This window comes from Diadema antillarum, unplaced genomic scaffold, assembly GCF_040938485.1.
Source record: "Diadema antillarum isolate AM-2024a unplaced genomic scaffold, OU_Dant_1.0 scf00000017, whole genome shotgun sequence".
NCBI lineage: Eukaryota > Metazoa > Echinodermata > Echinoidea > Diadematoida > Diadematidae > Diadema > Diadema antillarum.
The window spans coordinates 420939-441055 of NW_027270906.1; the positions used below are offsets into that span (position 1 = coordinate 420939).

At 38.2% G+C, this 20117-nt stretch overlaps 1 protein-coding gene across 1 annotated transcript in view; it reads left to right on the top strand.

The window, feature by feature from the left end:
- The window catches only part of LOC139727032 (protein HID1-like), a 73067-nt gene that overhangs the window by 23684 nt on the left and 29266 nt on the right, over positions 1-20117 (top strand). The window contains exons 9-17 of the mRNA XM_071638015.1: positions 965-1139; positions 1642-1793; positions 3304-3382; positions 3772-3936; positions 4771-4998; positions 5855-6012; positions 7686-7883; positions 8456-8547; positions 11634-11792. Of these exons, the coding sequence (XP_071494116.1) occupies positions 965-1139; positions 1642-1793; positions 3304-3382; positions 3772-3936; positions 4771-4998; positions 5855-6012; positions 7686-7883; positions 8456-8547; positions 11634-11792 (1406 nt within the window). The remainder of the gene's footprint in view (positions 1-964; positions 1140-1641; positions 1794-3303; positions 3383-3771; positions 3937-4770; positions 4999-5854; positions 6013-7685; positions 7884-8455; positions 8548-11633; positions 11793-20117) is intronic.

The window sequence follows — 20117 nt, forward strand, 5'->3', positions numbered from 1 at the left end:
GTACAGTTGGGGAAACTCTTTCAGAAGCGCTGAGATTGCTGCAGCAAGTTTACGGTGATGAGACGATGTCATGCACACATTTTTGAATTGTACAAGAGGTTTAAAGAAGGACGCGAGGACTTGAAAGATTGCTGCAGCAATCTCAGCACTTCTGACGGAGTTTCCCCCAACCTTACCAGAAACTTCAAGTTTGTTCGTTGCTCTATGCTCATTGCTGAATGACCTGAGGCAGAGGATGTGTCAAAAAATTATGTAGAAAAAAATCTGATGGCTGCAGAGAGTTAAGATCACATACTCCATATAAATTACTTTGAAGGTGAAACCTCGTAGTGTGAAGTTTGGGTTTGAAATAAATCTTCTATGACGGCAGTCCTGGAACTTTTCTGACACACCTCGTATGTGTATTTTGTACCAACTGTTTTTGTCAGACTAGTCATCCCTTTATCTTATCGGCTTTGTACCTTTCATTCAGCAGGGAATTAAGGCTTCTTTCAGTTGTTACAATCCAACCATAAATCATAATCATGATGTGATTGTTCATTTAGGTGATTTTTTTTTTAATTCATTGATACGTCTGTGCAGTGTGCCACTTGCAAAGCTATTGGCCATTTTGTGTTCTCTGTCCACATATTTGCTGTAATGTAATCTGCTCCAACTAGATAAAGGATGATGATGCTGTTGTCCCACTTGTGGGCCATTATGATACAATAACAAAATTGGATGATTGAATAATTTGTTGCACTTGTATTATGCTTCTGGCATCTGTGCAAATCAGGGAACCAGCCCTGATGTAAGTAGATGAGTTAATTAGTGAATGCAGCGCAGTGAGATAGGGTATTAGCCTTCATTAATGAACCTCTTACTTGTCAAACCCCTTCATGTTTCATTCAAAATATGAGAGCTACTGGCTGTGTGAAAAATTGCACATGTTCTAATCATCATCCTTTTCTATTCCTGTGTCTAGACTTACCTCCCAGGCTCTACAAAGAAAATTGCCTTCCATCAGGAGTTGTTGGTGCTGTTCTGGAAGATGTGTGACCACAACAAGAAGTTCCTCTTCTATGTCCTCAAGAGTAGTGATGTGCTGGAGGTGCTAGTACCCATTCTGTACCATCTCAACGATGCCAGAGCAGACCAGTGTGAGTGTCTATGAGTGCTAACTATTAAAAACATTGTGTGATTGGTTGGCATTTGGAAGAAGTGACCTGAAAACAGCCATTCAGTGGCAATGATAAGGAATTTCTACCAGTTCTGTTTAAAATATCTGTTACTGGTATCTACAATTTAACCTGATGGTTGCTGTGGACTTAACCAAGAGCAACTTGAATTGGAAATTGAATTGATGGAAACATGGCTACAACTTCGGTGATTCAGGAAGTGGAAAATTAAAGGAATCTATGTGTAGTGCTAAAATACGCCATATGCTTTAGCATATTTGGTTGAGTGAAGGAATGGAGCCTAGCATATTACCTACCAAAGTAAAACAATTTATTGTAACTTTTACACCAATGCATCTTATGGACTCGTATGTAATTATTCTCCGTTATATTTCTTGTACATTGTACGTACATCTTGATATTCACAATTTTACTCATTCCACATCATGATTTTTCTCCTTTCTCTTTCTTCTTTTTTTTTCAGCCCGAGTTGGCCTGATGCACATCGGTGTGTTTATCCTACTGCTACTGAGTGGTGAAAGGAACTTTGGGGTTCGTCTGAACAAGCCCTACAGTGTGCGTGTCCCTATGGATATTCCTGTCTTTACTGGCACTCACGCAGACTTCCTCATCATAGTAAGTCTCTTTATATTCCACATACTAAGAATGTTGCAATAGGATTGGTCAAGAGCTGATCACGTGATAAAGCGTAGTTTTGCCCATCACATCGCCTGAGAAGAACTAGGTCACTTGATAGTACACAGTGCAACGCACTTTCCCTTCAGTGTCACGCTGTGCGCGCATCAAATTCATTGTTTCGTCATCTATAAAGACAGCTGTTTGTTTTGCTGATCTCTGGCAGTCCATACAGTCTTAACGCGAGATGAGTACGCGCCAAATAAAAGTGCGTTGCACTGTGGACTATCATTTAACTAGGTCACTTGATAGTACACAGTGCAACGCACTTTCACTTCAGTGCCGCGCGGTGCGCACAGCAAATTCATTGTTTTGTCATCTACGCGCACATGTAGGCTAAGCCCTAAGGATACCTAAAGACAGCTGAAACGGTTTCATATGTGGAATAAAATGGGAATTTCTAGGACCCTGGATGTGGAATATAAAGCAAATAATCAACTTTTAGTTTCAGGCAATGAGACAAACTATCACTTCCTCGGCGATCTGAATGTGTACGCTATCTTTCCTCAGCTGCGCTTCGGAAAGATAGCTACATCCAGATCGCCTCGGAAGTGATAGTTTGTCCCATCACCTTCACCAACGTTGATTATTTGTATACTATCCTCTGACTAAAGTGATTATCTTTGTCTCAAGTCTTTCTAGCAGTGCTCCATGGTAGTGTGGAGTCAAATACTTAGTTGGTTGCACCACTATTCTTTCTTGGGTATGTATGTTGCCGTGAAAAAGGTCTACCAACTCCCTGAGGGGCGTACCCACTCCCTCAGGGCCACATTTATACCCAAGAAAGAATACACGGTGCACCATTAAGCCTTCTACCACCCAACGTTAGAAGGCCACGAAAGCCTTCAAAGATTTCAGTCAAATAGTCCAGTCTTTCAGGCAGAAATGAACTACAATGTTGTACATTGTGTTTACTGCTCGAGACATACTTCTGTGAATATGCTTGTGCTGCTTGCTTGCAGTCTGTAAGTTTGTACATTTTGGAGAATCTCTGACTTAAAATATTCACCTTGTTTCAGAATTTCTATACTTTTGAGTATTGACATCATATAAATGCTACATGTGTGCAGATGGATCAGTTTCCACTGTGCTTCAAATCCACCCCACTGCCCTCATATTAAGGCCTGTAATTTGCTTTTTTTCCACAGGGGAGGGGTTTATCACAAAGATGAAATAAACATTTTATATGAGATTTTTATTGGCCTGGTTAACAATTATGGAGAACTCCACTCAATTAAAAATGAAATGCTGCTGACAGCTATACTATTAAAAAAAAATCAAACTGATTCTCTCACAAGACTGTCATACGACATGGATTTGCATAATTACAGGCTACATTAGGATGAAGAGATATATTTGTAGTTGTTTTTGTGTTGTACTGAAAGTGATTCAATAATATCAAAGAGTGAGGATTTGTATACAATATCTTTCTTCTGTCAAACCATTTCAGGTGTTTCACAAAATCATCACATCTGGTCACCAAAGATTACAGCCTCTCTATGACTGTCTGCTGACTATCATTGTGAATGGTAAGTAGGTGTGAATGCCAATTAGGTGTGAATGATGAGGAGGTGGGAATGGTTTGAAGGTGTGAATGGTCTGAAGGTGTGAATGGTGAATAGGTATGAATGGTGAGTAGGTGGGATTGGCAATTAGATGTGAATGGAAAGTAGGTAAGAATGATAATTAGGAGTGAGAGGTAAGTATGTGTGAAGGGTGATTGCAGTTATAGCCAGTTGGTTCCCTTTGGCCATTGGAAAGCAACTATTTACTGGAAAAACAAAAATGTCTCAAAACACTTCTGACATATGATATAAAAAAGATTCTAGATATGATGATGGTGATGAGTGTAATATAATTTAGGGATAAAAGTGACACATGTGACTGATCACAAAACCTGTTTGATTCTTGCTTCCAGTGTCTCCGTACTTGAAGAGCCTGTCCATGGTGTCAGCCAACAAGCTGCTCCATCTCCTGGAGGCGTTCTCTACTCCATGGTTCCTCTTCTCCAGCCCCTCCAATCATCATCTGGTCTTTTTCCTCCTGGAGATCTTTAATAACATCATCCAGTACCAGTTTGATGGTGAGTGCATCATAGAGCCTGAGGGTGCTGCATCGTAAAGCATTAGGTTCATGTATCGTAAAGCATGAGGGTATGGCATTGTAGAGTTTTGGGGTATGACATTGTAGAGCCTTTGGGTGCTGCATCTCTGATGTTCCTTCACTGACTCAATGTGTTTATTTATGATCAAAATGAGTTTTCTGTGACTTTTGTCATCTCTTGATATGAAATGAACAAGATAAGAGGAAATTTCAAACTGGCAACTTGACAGAACCAAAATCATTAAAAAAAACAGACATGAGAGCAATGTACATGTACAAAAATATATGTGAGTATGTGTGTATCAAGTGCTGTGAATTCTGCAGATTTTTTTTTTTCTGGTGTAAAAAACAAATCATGAATGCAAGTCAAAATGCTATGTCATAATATAGAGAAAACTATCCTGATTTCAGTATTTTTACCTTGTTTTTGGTTGTTGGTTTGTTTGCTATCAAAAAAAAAGGGAATAAGGAGAATATTTCTGTGCTGCTGGTCTAGCAAGCTCCTTGAGAGCTGAGTGTGTCAGGTACTGAGAGAGAGGCCCCAGTGATTGTTAATATACAGTATTCATAGCTAATCTCTGTCTAGGTCTGTGTATGAGTCTTATGGCTGTACTCTGTCTGTCACTCATGTCAGCACCTTTGTGTGTCTGCGGCCAGGTCAGCATTAGTCGCATTCACTGATCTGTCAGGGAAGACATCAGACCCATCAGAATGCCCACTACTTTGTATGTTTTGTGAATGTGATGATAACAGTCACATTATGAACTTTTGATAGAATCAGCCTTTAAAGTCATACCTGCATCTCTGTTGCTAGGCAACTCCAACCTGGTGTACACCATCATCCGGAAGCGCACTGTGTTCCACCAGCTGGCAAACCTCCCATCAGACCACGTCTCAATCTCCAAGGCTCTAGCCAAGAGGAGCAAGAAGCTGCACCCCACCCCCAGCGCTGACTTCCCTGAGGCTGCCACCATGGAGGGCGCTATGCAGGCGGCTGATGCTGAGCCAGGCACGCTGAAGGCTACCCTTCTTGCCACTCCAGGTAACTCACCTGTTTGACCTTTGAACCTACAAAATATCACAAGGAAAGATATTCCACTGACTAGACCTTTTCACCCTAGACTATGTAACAGTTTTGTTGTCTTTTTAGGTCCATGTTAATGAGATTGATACCGACAGATTTCTGGTAGTATTGGATGGTAATCATGTCCTAATGTAAATCAGAGGTAACTCCAGGGGGGCATTTCATGAAGCATTTTGGTCGGATATTTTTCTGACAAACTGTTACAAGCTATTGAAATCCTTGCATCTGATTGGCTGAGAGCCCAATTTGTCCGACAACTTGTCGGATAAAATGTCCGACAAGTCAATTATATCCGACAAGTTCAGAGGAATCAGCCAATCAGACTAAAGAATTTCTCAAAACTTGTCGGATAAAAGAGACTTGTCAGATATTTTATCCGACAAGTTCCTTCATGAAATGCCTCCCTGGTTGCATGCTCAGCTAAAAACCAAGGTACATTGGCAACAACCTCCATTTGGGCAAAGAAATCCAAAAGGAGAACATGGAAATATAGTGAATAGTTATCAAAAGCATGCTTTATGTTGACATGTAAGTTGCATTGTGATGACATATTCCGTGTTGCAATCATAGATTATTATGAAACCCAGCAGCTTCCTACGAAGTGCTGCAAATGCTTTCATATGGTTACCTGTAATGAATAATCAAAACCGATTCATGATTAAGTCTGTGATACAGTTTGAAATTTAGCTTATCCATCATTACTTGTTTGATACTATGATATTGGATCTGCTAATCAGTAAACTTGTGAAAGTTGTTGAAGGTCTTTGATAGATTTTGTATCATGTGGATGATATTCTCCCTGTCTCCCTGCCAGGTGTATCCATGATGACAGAGACATCCAAAGTGATGCCTGGTGAGGCAGCAGCAGCAGCAGCAGCCAGTGTGGAGCACTCCAGTGGGGAGAACAGGGCGGGGCCTGGTGGAGAAAACAGGGCGGGGTCCGGTGGAGGAGGAGACAATGCAGCCCAGAACGTAAGCCACGCTGCCATCTCAGCTGTATGATTTAAGCCTTACTATGCTGTGTTGCCAATTTTCAAACATGAATGAGAACTTTCTCAGCCAATAAATAGACCATCTCTGTAATGTATTGAAATTCATGTATGTTTCTTTTCCTAGTAACACATCATTTTATACTCTGGCTATGTGCAATGAAGTTTCTTAAGAATTCACTTAGCATTATCAGTTGTTGCTGCATAGGCAAGCCTCTTTCTTGACCGAAAGATCGGTCTGTATCTGGTTGTCGGGGATATGTTCCACGGAGACAGCGTCTGGCTTCACGGATCCCCTCCTATACGGACCGAAGGCTATCATACTGGCTCCTGTAGGGATGCTCTGCCGTGGTCGCCCACAGACCAAACGTTACGATAAACCCAATTTCATACAGCTTTTTTACATTCGAACAAGTTTGACATGACATGACACATTATGCAGCAATATTTGGGGTAACTTTCTCACATTGTGTAGTCGAAATACTCACAGTAACTAGGTTAGATCGCAGAAATTTGTATCCATATCGCAACATCACCGTTCGCTAGCTGTATGTTGCCATTTAAAACACGTACCTCGCATGTGATTGGCTAACGGATTTGTATGTTGAAGAGCTGTTACGACTGTATCGATGGGCTGGTAGTTGTTTGTCTTTTTTCATGAAAATTCTACCAAAATGTTGGATAATTCATTAATCTTGGGAGTGCAATGCATTCTTAAAATGTTGATTTTGCTATACAAGTTTAGATTTGCTGATCTAGGGCTGTGCATTAGAACCAATCGAGAAGGGTTAGGTACAGTGTACCTCACCCAATTCTCCATAGAGACGGTGGTTAAGAGCTTCACTACAGCGAGGTATGGGACAACCTTCCATCCGTCTATGGAGGAGAGCGATAACGTCAAAAGAATAAAAGACTCCTCCTGACAGACAGATCTTTCTGTCTAGCCTCTTTCAAGCTTTGCAGTTGCTATGGCAATCTTTTGTGGACAAAGCATGCATAGAATTTGAATACAATACAGAAATGATCAGTTGGCACAGATGTCTTGGAATTAATTGTCAATGAATAGAGACAAAGTCTCCTGTCTCATAATGGCTCACCTACCTGTTGGACTGAGGCAAATTGCTATACTTGAGTGAGCATGCTGATTTTACAAATAAGTTTTTGAGTTTGGAGGGACTAATGAATGCTGATGAGAAAACTTGGCAAGCTAACCTATTAAGTGTCTGATTACATAAGGGATAATGTAGTTGACATCTTGGCCTATTATGGCATATTCCCAGTGGTACTCAGCAATAAAAGGTCATCTAATTTAAAGTCCTCTATATAGCCATCATTTTTATCTTGTGTCCTTCAGTCAAAAATACTGTAAAACGAGGAGTGTTCACATGCATTTTAATTTCACAAATTTCACAAGAGCCAAAATTCGCAAAATCAAAGTGCACCTGAAAGTTCTTGTCTACACTATATGCATTGAATTGCAGATGCAATTCGCGAAAATTTCATGCCGCAAAAATAGCTTGCTTTACAGTGTACATTTTCTGAGATAGTACCATTTTCCTTTCAAGGGTGATGTTGTTGTCATAGTGATTCTTTCCTTGGTGTTGTGATAGATTTTACTATGTAAAGTACATTTCAATGTCTCTCTGCCATTTTTAGCTTCAGGCTGCAGTGTCCCCACACAGTGACACAGAAAGCCATTCCTCGGAGTCCGGTAGATTACCACAGGATGGCCAACAAGCGAGGGCAGGCTCCAGTAGGGAGGAGTACAGACCATCACAGCTGCAGAGGACTGGTTCAACGTCCTCGAGTGCTGCTGCTAGCATGTCTGGGGAATGGAGGCCAACACCAGAATGGGTAGGAAAAAACAATTATATGCCTAAGAAATGTTTTAGCAAATTCTTTGTGAGCTAATCTGAAAGTGTGTGGGACTTTACATACAATCTTGGTGCTGTATTTGAATGTGTTACCAGACAATGATGGTTTTGTGTGTCTTTTTTCTTTTTATGCTACACTGTATCAGAGACAAGGTCTTTCAATGATAAAGACATATTGGCAGTATTCTGAATATTGTTAGAATTAGTTGATAACAATGAGCGAGCTCTAATGAGATATCTCAGTTTTAGACCATGTAATGACGTCGTTATAATCTCATGTCCACACTTTAATTGTTAGGCTATTGTAAAACCTGAAATTTTGGCGTGCATGAAGCTTTTGCTAATTTTAGCTCGGAGCCAAGATTCATGAAAGTAAAATGCATTCCAAAGTTCTTGTTTAAACAGTTTCATGCTGTGTAAAAGGCTGTCGGCTCCAATTAACAAAAGTTTCATGAGCAATGCCTATGTATCTGGTTTTATAGTATGTAAATAGGAAGTAAGATGGCCGTCCCTATGGTGAGATACCTAGTACCTTTGTTTCCATAACAACAGGTGCAGTCATGGAAACAGAAGCTTCCCTTGCAGACCATCATGAGATTGCTTCAGGTGCTGGTGCCACAGGTGGAGAAAATCTGCATTGACAAGTGAGTTCAAAGGTCAAATAACAGAAATCTTCCTTGAGTTGTGATGGCTACTCTTGTCCTCTCATTCTATCGACAGTTGTCTCCTACTTGTAGTTGAGAAAAAAAGACACCTTTGTTATTAACCAAATAAAAGTCAGTGATTCTAGCAGTCTTCTTCTCAAGTCACTACACTCCACCCATCCAGTTCTCCACACAGGTTCTGGCCTGGTTTATTGATATTTTTGGCATCCAGGTCATTTGTGACAGTGCACCTCAAAACGAACATAAAGTCGCACACACTGATTTTGCATGAGGACTGAAAATAAGTGAAATGGGTCAACCTAGCCGAACTTGACTTTTTCATATTTTATGAAAGAGCGGGTCTTCTTTTACATTATACTAAAATTTGGTATCATAAAACGGGCAGGAAAATGTGTTTTTCAGCAGTTTATCTCGAACATTTTTGGTAGAAAAGTGTGATTAGGTGTGTCTTTAGAATCCCTTTTTCATTTCTGAAAAACCTTGTCCACACTCTTCACTTTCAACTCTAATAACTTTTGAAGAGATAATGCTACTGCTTTGAAAGTTGACACTAATTATGGACAGAATGTGTTAATGAGGCATGCTTAATTTTAGTTTAATCTGATAATCCCTTCATTGTTGTTACTCTGGTGGTTTACTTCCTGTTTTTTTGTCCCATTCATCGCACAGCCAGCACGGTTTGGTAAAGATTAAGCGCTTGAATAGACACTGTACTTCAGAGCCTCTTTTCTCATTTCAAAATTTTCCTGACTTTGTGCTTTCTTTCCAATATTTAGATAGGTTAGGAGAGTCCATTTCATTTGAGTTATACATCATTTTAAAGCTTAAAGTCTGCTCTTTCAGAATATGGTCTTAACTAAAAATTCATGTTTGGCGACTTTTTGTTTGTTTTGAGGTGCAGGGTCACATTTTGTCTAATCTGTTCAAGCAGGAGGGGGCAGACCAAAATGTCTCGTTCTCTGTTTCCCTTTGCAAGCACAGGCAGTTGGGCCTTCCTCATTAATATATCAGGACCCTGCAATGTCCAGTCTTAGATTATAGCAATGTAGGTCATTTTGTGTTATTTTGGCCATCTTTTTTTTTCCTTTTCTCACAACCACAGACTGCATATTTAGCACTTTTGATGCCCTTTCTTAGATATGACTACTAAATGGGTCTAGTGGATATGGCTGACTATTTCCCACTTACTGCCAGTTTGCTGTCATGCAGTCAGTAGCCTGTCATGCTGATTTGTCAGAGTTAAAGTTTTGTTTTATTCACTCACAAAATACTGACCTATGGCTGAGTTTCACTAAATTTTTCATTATTGCTGTCCTCTTGGTGACATACTGTAAAATTTCATTCAGACTTTACTTTATCGCAGAGAATAGCACAGAAACCTCCTCTACAGCTAGCTTCTACTCACCTTGTTTTGCTCAATGTTTCCGTCTTGTTTTGTCGTACAGCCTTTATTGTTATATTAGGGCGAGATGTGTTGGTAAGCAGGTCTCGTAAATACTAGAATTTAGACTGGCATTATGTTCATGGCCTGCAATATGTGACCGTGCACCTCAAAACGAACATAAATTCGCACACACTGATTTTGCGTGAGGACTGAAAATGAGTGAAATGGGTCAACCTAGCCGAACTTGACTTTTTCATATTTTCTGAAAGAGCGGGTCTTCTTTTACATTATGCTAAAATTTGGTATCATAAAATGGGCATGGAAATTGTGTTTTTTTCGCAGTTTATCTTGAACATTTTTGGTAGAATAGTGTGATTAGGTGTGTCTTTAGAATCCCTTTTTCATTTCTGAAAAACCTTGTCCACACTCTTCACTTTCAACTCTAATAACTTTTGAAAGGATAGTACTACTGCTTTGAAAGTTGGCATTAATTATAGACAGAATGTGTTAATGAGGCATGCCTAATTTCAGTTTAATCTGATAATCCCTTCATTGTTGTTACTCTGGTGGTTTACTTCCTGTTTTTTGTCCCATTCATCGCACATCCAGCACGGTTTGGTAAAGATTAAGCACTTGAATAGACACTGTACTTCAGAGCCTCTTTTCTCAGTTCACACTTTTCCCGAGTTTGTGCTTTCTTTCCAATATTTAGATAGGTTAGGAGAGTCCATTTGATTTGAGTTATACATCATTTTAAAGCTTAAAGTCTGCTCTTTCAGAATATGGTCTTAACTAAAAATTCATGTCTGGCGACTTTTTTTTTTGTTTTGAGGTGCAGGGTCACATATGTATTTCACAGTATTTATATATCGCTGTATTCTCACATTTAAAAATGTGCCAAAAGATGTTTCTTTGTGTAAGAGAAATGAATCTTGTAGGTGGGAAATATTAAGGATTTCTCAAGAAAAGAAATTTTAAATTGCTCTTTCCCTCTGTGTAGTTCTGCATTTGCAAATTTGACCTCTATTCGACTATTGTATTGCTCTTTGTAAAGTACTGCAATGTGAAAGCAAAAACACCTTTGTGCTCTGGTACCAGGGATATGCGCTCTATGTATAGAATTAAGTGCCATCAGAGGGTAAGGTTAAAAAGTTGAAAAGGTTGAAATTAGAGGTTTGAATGTAAATTACAACTCCCTTGATATTGTCTCTCTTTGTTATTGCTGTAATATTTGAGTTGTTATGATAGTGTGTGGTCAGTGCCCTACATGTGGATCTACAAACACCTTGTAAAGACATTCACATTTACCTACACACACATATTTATTGATAGAAAGGTACATAGAATGATGGATAGATAGATAGATAGATCAATAGATAGATAGATAGATAGATAGATAGATAGATAGATATATACTGTAGATATTAGATAGATAGATGGATAGATGTACAGGTTGGTAGATGGATGGCTACATAGGTATCTATGTAGATGGATGGAGGAATAGATTCATGGATAGCTAAAGAGATAGATAGATAGATAGATAGATAGATAGATAGATAGATAGATAGATAGATAGATAGACAGATAGATAGGCAAGTAGGTAGGTTGATGGATGGAAAGATCATAGATAGATCCAGGTAGATGGGATTCTGTAACCTTGCCTGATGTTTTTACTTGCCAGGGGTCTGACGGATGAGAGTGAGATCCTAAAGTTTCTGCAGCATGGCACCCTGGTGGGTCTCCTCCCGGTGCCCCACCCTATCCTGATCAGGAAATACCAGGCTAATAGTGGGACCACCCTCTGGTTCCGCACCTACATGTGGGGTGTCATCTACCTCAGGTAAGTCTTCAAACATTTCCCACTGAATCTCATCACAATGCCTCTTGCACCATTTGGGTGGGAGGCATTATGATTAACATTGCGCCATGCTTCACTTCTCTGCACTCGAGTGTACCATATTGATCTGCTGAATAAAGCTGCCTTTACACCATGTTCCACCAGCAACCATGGCAGCCCCGTTTCAGGCTACCGTGGAAAAAACGGGAGGGACATGAAACGACGCGGTGAGACGGGATACAAAAATGTGGCGGCCGTGATTGCCGTGAATGCTGTGACAGATTTGTAAACTGTCAAAAACTTTGCCTCGCAGTTGCGATGCTAATGAGGAATTTTGTATGCTGTGATAGAATGGGGTGAATGCAAAGAAACACGTTGGCATGCAATAGACGGTAACAAAACAGGGAGGTGGGCCATAGCGGGACGCGATGGAAAATACTGATAGTCTACCCTGATCAGACGTGAGAAGAGCGTCTGATAGCAATATGTTCACCGGGGCGAGGACTGGAACAAACAAGACTAGAATGCGAAGGGGGTAAGACAGGAGAATGTCTCATCTACCCATGGCGCACTGCGTTTCAGGCAATTGGGGCTGCTGTTACCGCCGAGAACATGGTGTAAACGCAGCTTACAGCAAACATATGGTAGGTTTACGGTTCACCATGTGTGAGTCCTGAAAAGGACTGTTGGCATGAAAGAGGAAATGAGACGGATAGGAAGAAGCGAGAAAGTGAGCGAGAGTATTATTTCTAGAGTGTGTGTAGACCTAAAAAGGACTGTGAACCAGAGAGGAGTGTGGAGCAAGGAGGAGGACTCAACGTTTCGGACAGTTGACTCTCCGTCCTCAAGAGTCACCCCTGAGGACGGACAGCCAACTGTCAGAAACGTCATCAAAACTGTTCATTACCATTAGCGACTTTTCGTTTTTGATCTGTCCCCATACTCAGCTCTTTTGCGCATTCCAGGATCACCCAGTCAAAACATATGAGATGTCACTTTAAAGATAATTAATTAGGCTTTCTTATGATATCATATTTAATGAAGTTAATGCCTGTATATTAAGAGAAGTACAATAAACCTTAATTGCAGAACTTATTTTGAGGGGTATATTTATGTAACGTAAATTTTTCTTTTAAACTATACCATGATTTACAACACTTCGCTGCGCAGCACTTATGTCTGTATTCCAGCATTGCTTACTGCCTGACTGCACACAAATAATTGCAATGTACGCTACACTACACTTGACTGCACTGTATTTGACCATGCACTGTGTACAAACAATGCTAAACAAATACATCCCATATAATAACTCTATGCTGGTAAACACGAAAGTTGACTTCCCATTACAAACTGCCTGGTCTGCATTACACCGCCCATCCCTGACTGCACCAAATAATACCCAACTTCTCAACACAATACCACACTGCATTATGCTTCAAGGAGATATGCTCTATTGCATTTCAAAGGACTATTCTACTGCATTCATTTTAATGGACATGCTGTGGGGGATTCATTTTACTGCTGACACAAGGTTGAGTTGAGTGAGTGTGAGTTTATTTATTTAACCACGGTAAAAAGCTTGCTATCAGCTATAACCTGTTTTTCAGCAAGGCTGTGAAATGATAACAAAACATAGAAATCATACAATGGAAAGAATGCAAAAATAAAAAAATCATTACAAAACGAACGCCAAAAAAAAATTAGAATGAAAAAAGCCACAAAGTTTACAGTGTGTAAGTATCCCAGACCAAAAAAAAAAAAAAAAAAAAATCATACATGTGACAAGTTAGTAGAAGACAGTAATTACATATGCATTGTGTACCAAGAGAAATTTAAAAGCTAATTTTAAATTAGTTAAGGGAGGTACGATGTATATATTGAAATGCTATTTCATGTCCGCTCATCATAACTTGTTTTATCTATAATATTCACTAAGCGGAATGTGATGGCTAATGGTTGTTACTTGCCATGTTTGTTAGAGTATCAGATACACTGTCCTTATGTTTATTCCTTATCTTTTAAATTTCATATACAATGTATGCTGTCTCTGTTTAGTTTGTATTGACCCCCTCAATACCAATGCTAGCGTGTATAGAATTTAAACATAAGAGAAGGCAATAAACTTAAATGAGATTTGGTGTTCATGATGGCCTGTATGGTGTAAGCTTAAGGGTGTGTGCAAGTTAAGCACTGAAGGCTTGCTTCAAAGACTTAAAGGCATAATTTACCATTTGCAAATAAAACAAAAACCCAGCTTTAGTGCTTCACAATAGCTCTTAAAGGACAAGTTCACCTTCATAAACATAAGGATTGAGAAAATGCAACAATATTAGTAGAACACATCAGTGAAAGTTTGAGGAAAATTGGACAATCGAAGCAGAAGTTATGAATTTTTTAAATTTTTGTATTGGAACCGCTGGATGAGGAGACTACTACAGCTTGTGAGTCATATGCGTACAACAGTATAAAGAAAATGTAAAAGAAAATTCAACGTATTTTCACTTTTTTCGCATAATAAAATAGCACTTGACTTGCCTCTTTCTAAAGGCAGGGGGAATAATATTACCCATAACATTTGTCGGTAACGAGTCAGGGGAATGTGTACTTTTTTCAAAAGATGGAATTTTGTGAAATTCTCTTTATATTTTCCTTATATTGTTGTACGCATGTGACATCTAAGTTATTCATACACTGCAGTAGTCTTCTCATCCAGCGGGTACTGCAAAAAAACTTCAAAAATTCATAACTTTTGAACGGATTGTCTGATTTTCCTCAAACTTTCAATGATGTGTTCTACTAATATTGCTACATTCTCTCAATCCTTGTGTTTATGAAGGTGAACTTGTCCTTTAAATGTGAGCTAGGGTTAGAAACAACCCATGTAAAAATTTGAATCAATGTAGTTAATGTAAAAGTACTGTTAAATATACAAATGTGAACAATAGTCATGGTAAAAATGTTTCTAGACTAAACCGTCTACAATTATGGTTTATTGAGTAAAGTAGTGATATATCCGTATATTTTAGGCTTTATTGCAAAATTTTTACATGGTAGGACGTTTTGTGATACAACTGACCTACCCATATGCATCAAATGTGATATCTTGAACATTTTTTAAATCTCTGCTCCCAAAGGTAAACAGGGTCTGATCCAAAAATCAAGGGAGCGCGACGGGACGGAATTTGAATGGGTTTTTTATTTAAAACAAAAAAAGTTTAAGTGTTAGCAGCCATTTATTACTACAAATGTGTTAAGCTTACATGAAGACATCACACTGCACTATGGACAAGATTGGCATCTGTTTTGTTTCCATGGCAACAACAAATTTTATTAGCGCGACGGGACGGACTGAAAAAATCACTGGTTTTTGTGAAGAAAATTCAAAGGAGAATTAATTCAAAGTTAATGAGCAATACAGACCATGTCATGTGGTGTTTGTTTGTCAATGTTCCAAACATTACTTGCACAAATAGAGAAACTTCTAGATCTAATAGATTTTATTTTTTAGGTAATTTTCTCAAAAGCTGTTGAAGTCCGTCCCGTCGCGCGACGGGACGGACAAAAATGAACTATGTACAAAACGAATGGGAAATTTTTGAGAATTGGCTAATTTTCATCAAAATGTATTTAAACTTTGGAAAACACAGTTTTATAACATCTTGGTGTGGATTAAGCACACCAAGATTCAAACTACTAATGAATGCTGAAAAATTTGACCAACAATTATTATCATAAGGCCAAAAATTCTCATTTTACAAGAATTCTTATACTTTTGGTATGGTAATCCTTGATTTTCTTTCTCGAGGAAAATTACTTTTCATGAATGATAATGTTGCAATGGCATTTCATTTGCCCAAAGATTGAATCTTTCCACCAAGATTTGATCACCACTGCAAAGGCTGTCTTTAATGACGATCTTGGCAACTGTGGATACTCTTCATTTTCTCTTCCATTTTTTTTTTTCAATTTCCAGCGAGAAAAAAAAAATGTGCCTCTTGGTCTGATCCAAAAAATCAAGGTACAGCGATGAGAAGGAATTTAAGAGAATTTTTTGCTCACAAAAAGAAATGTTAGCATGATAGCAGCCATATGTATCAAGCTTACATGAAAGCATGAAAGTGCACTATAAACAAGGCAGACATTTGTTTTGTTTCCATGGAAACAAAAAATTTTACTGGCGTGACGGGACGGAATTAAAAAAATCACTGTTTTTTTAGACAAAATTCAAAGGAGAATTGTATCAATGTTGATGAGCCAGACTTGCCATGCTATGTGGCATTGTTTGCTACTATTCTCTACATTACTTCAACAAAAGAGCTAACATACAGATCTAATATATTATAGTTTTTAAGTAATTTCCTCGAAAGGTGTTGAATTCCATCCCATAGTGCAACGGGACGATGCACTATGTACAAAACGAATTGGAAATTTTCAACACTGACTAATTTTCATCAAAATGTGTTCAAACCTGTGGTTACCACAGTCTTATGACATTTTAGTGTAGAGTTCCAAGATTTAAACTAACCTGAGAAATGATGGAAAATTTCAGTAACAGTTATCACTATTACAGTTAAAGATTTTCATCACATAAAAATCCTTGCACTTACGGTATAGTAATCCTTGATTATATTTTTCCCAGGAACATATTTTTTTTTTTTATGAGTGAAAATGAGACTTATACGTTGCACGTCATTTGCATAAGCTTTGAATTCTGCCTCGACCATTTGACTGACTGTGCTATAAAGTCTATACAAGTTTTCAGCAGCAACAACGCCACTCAGAGTATAGTGGCAAATCATTTTGGGGAAGTAATTTTGTGATAATCGTTAGTATCCAGATGCTGTTTTTTTTTTTTTTTTTCACTTTCCATCCACAAGGGGTTGAGCATCATATATTAGGATCACAGTTTTTGACAACCATGCTGTAGTTTTTCAGTTTTAAAACTTCACCTCTTTTTGTGTTGCAGTAATATTGTTGGCATTTCTTTTTTATATAAATTGCATTTTTAAACTTGTATACCAGAAGTGTCTAAGAATTGAAACAGGTTTATGTATTTTTAGATGAAGAATTTTGAATTGTCAATTCCCCATGTGCATCCCAACATGGGGATGCTCAAAATCAATGTTTCAGTATTGAAATGCAAACAATTGTCTAAGAATGTTTTTTCTCCCATTTTTCTCATAAACTTTTTGTGGCAATTTTTCTTCCATATTTCTCAGACATGGTTAGAATCTGCATGTTGATAAATATTAATCTCAATTTTTAAAAAAAATACAGTTAGAACACATGGACAAGAGATTCAGGTTTATATAATGCAGTATTGACTTCCAGAGTAGACTGTGCATTTGTAATTTACAATTATTTTTTATTCTAAGTCTAAATGGGAATTGCCTTTCTAAAAATAAGTTGGTGAATTACATCATGGACAAATATGAAACAAAAAGTAAGCATAGATCTTAATACATTACTCCAAACAGTAAAAATCTATTCATGTACATGTAAAATGAATGCAACTACAAATCAGCAGAACATCAAACTTTAAGGGAGAGTACAGTGTTGGTTGAGATGAGGATTGAGCTTTTACACTGATACCTTTTTTTTTGAGAGAGAGAGATACTAAGAAACCAGTATATGAAAATACAGAGCATACAATTCTAAGAGGAATTTAAAGTTAATTAGATGAAAATTAGTTTTGAAATAGCCGACATATCTCAAACAAAGTAAAACAAACAATATCCATTGCCAAAAAAAGTGGAACCCACCTGGCTTTGTTTTACTTTCTTTTGCATATATCAGCCATTTCAAAACCAATATTCATCAAATAAACTTTAAATCCCTCCAAGAGTTACATGCTCTTTCATATTTCATAAAAGGTTTCTCATTACCTCACAAAAACAGATGAAAACTTGATGCCCCATCTCGACCAAAACTATAATATGATCTTTTTAACTTCAATTGGTCAACCTCTCTAGTCAATATACTAATGTAAGGTCTGAAGGGAAGATGAAGGATCCATAAAACCTCTTGACCACATACAATGGTTACTCTTTTCACAAGTTTGCCAATTACATTGTAGTCTTTTTATTCTGTGCAAGTTAGGGACACTCTTTTTCTAGCCCATTATTGTATAAAATTTCCGTCCCGTCGCACCTACCATTGCTTACATGTGCAGTCCGTCCCGTCGCGCCTACCATTATGTAAAGTCCGTCCCGTCGCGCGATGGGACGGACATTATGTTGGACAATTATAATTTTCTTATGAATAGAGAATTATTTAATTTAGTGTCATGGATATAGAGCCCCACTAATTCATTGATACATCATGGAATATGAGTGACCAAACTCAAGTCTATCATACAGAAAAAATAATAATTTTGTGTCAAAGTACTGAAAAACATGTTTTTTCAAGAAAAAATGAAGATTTTGACCCAAAATTTAACTATAATAAGAAAAATGAATACCAGATATGAATTGCTCCTAGGAAGGGTACTCTATGATAAGAATTGATGTTTCCCCTACTTTTGTAGTTTTTGTGCAAATTACTTGAAAAAGTAAAGTCCGTCCCGTCGCGCAAAGAGGGCGCTTTTCCTATTTTACCACTAATTTACGGAAAAGTCTGACGTCAAATATATTAGACATGTACTTTTCTGAAAACTGCAGATTCTCAGCTTTAATATGATATATAACATGAAATACAAGTGTCAATATGAAAATTTAGTCCAAGTGAACACTATTTTTGGATCAGACCCAACAGTACCTTTAATATATATCATACATACAATGTATTTTGATTTTATAACACAGAACAACCTTAAGCAACTTGATCAGGTGTTTTTTTTTCTTTCAATGCATACAATCCATCTACATCAACGAATATTAATCATCAAGTGACACACACCTACCCTAGTGAAATGAGTTGGAAATGCTAACAGAGATCATGCAAACATGATAAACAATTCAGATTTCGTACATATTGTGAGAGTGCAGTATAGTTACCCACGCCGATGTAATCGGCAGGGGGTTATGTAAAGGGTTCCGTATGTTTGTTTGTTTGTTTGTTTGTTTGTTTTTTTTTTTTTGTTTGTTTGTTTGTATGTTTGTTTGTTTGTACAAGATAACAAGAGAACGGGTAAACGGATTTGCACGAAATGTTCAGGGAATGTTTGGATAATGACAGGAAAGAATCGATTAGATTTTGGTGATAATCGGTTGACCCTTGCAAATTCTGTGTGACCTTGAAGTTTTGACCCCATGGTATAGTGACCACTCCGAACATTTTCCGTTTCTTTGCGATTTTCCGCTACCATACAAATATGGCGCGCCATTTGATCAGTAATGCCGATTAACTGTTCATCGCCGAAAAACACTGTTTATCGGCGATAAACACTGAAAAAACACTGTTTATCGGCGATAAACAGTGTTTATCGAACGAAAAACACTGTTTATCAACAGAGAAAAACTATGTTTATCGACCAAGTGATAAAGTGTTTATCGACGAAAAACTATGTTTATCGATCGAACGATAAACAGAGTTTTTTTGTGATAAACACTGTTTATCGACCGCCGATAAACGGTGTTTATCGAGAAAAATTCTGTTTATCAGTTGATAAAGGTGTGATAAACAGAGCTTCATCTTGATAAACAGAGTTTATCGCTCGATAAACAGAGTTTATCGCTCGATAAACAGTGTTTATCGCTCGATAAACAGTGTTTATCGCCGATAAACAGTGTTGTTGGTCGATCGGCGCGCCATATACAAAAGCGTATCTCCCAAACGATCCGACTTCGCTGCATGCAACTCTGTTCGTAAGACGATCCAACTTCGCTGCTCAACACCATTTGTAAGAATTTCGAAATTTACGTTTATTTGAGGAACTATGTCCTTCTTGATTTATGAAAGTTCGGGGTTCGCTCTCCGTCGTCACAAACTGTCCCGTATTTGGTGATTTTTCAAATTAACATTGATTCTTTTTTTGTTTGTTTGTTGGAGGAGCATTCCTCAATCATGAAATAATTTTGCTCGGTCCCAGTCACACTGCACGATGTGCGCACTCCTTGTCAATGCGTGTTCAAGGCCGGTGAAAATGCATCGCGCTCTACCCTGTTGGCGCAAAATTGCATCGCGGACGTTGCGGCGCTCGTTGGTGACCGAATACTGGTGCAGTAGATATTTGCATTCAACCCTTGTATTGAATAATTGCCGTAGGGTGGTAATTGCCCAGGGGGTACGTAAATTTTGTTTTTACCCACGCCGATGAAAATCGGCAGGGGGTTATGTAAAGGGTTCCGTATGTTTGTTTGTTTGTTTGTTTGTTTGTTTGTTTGT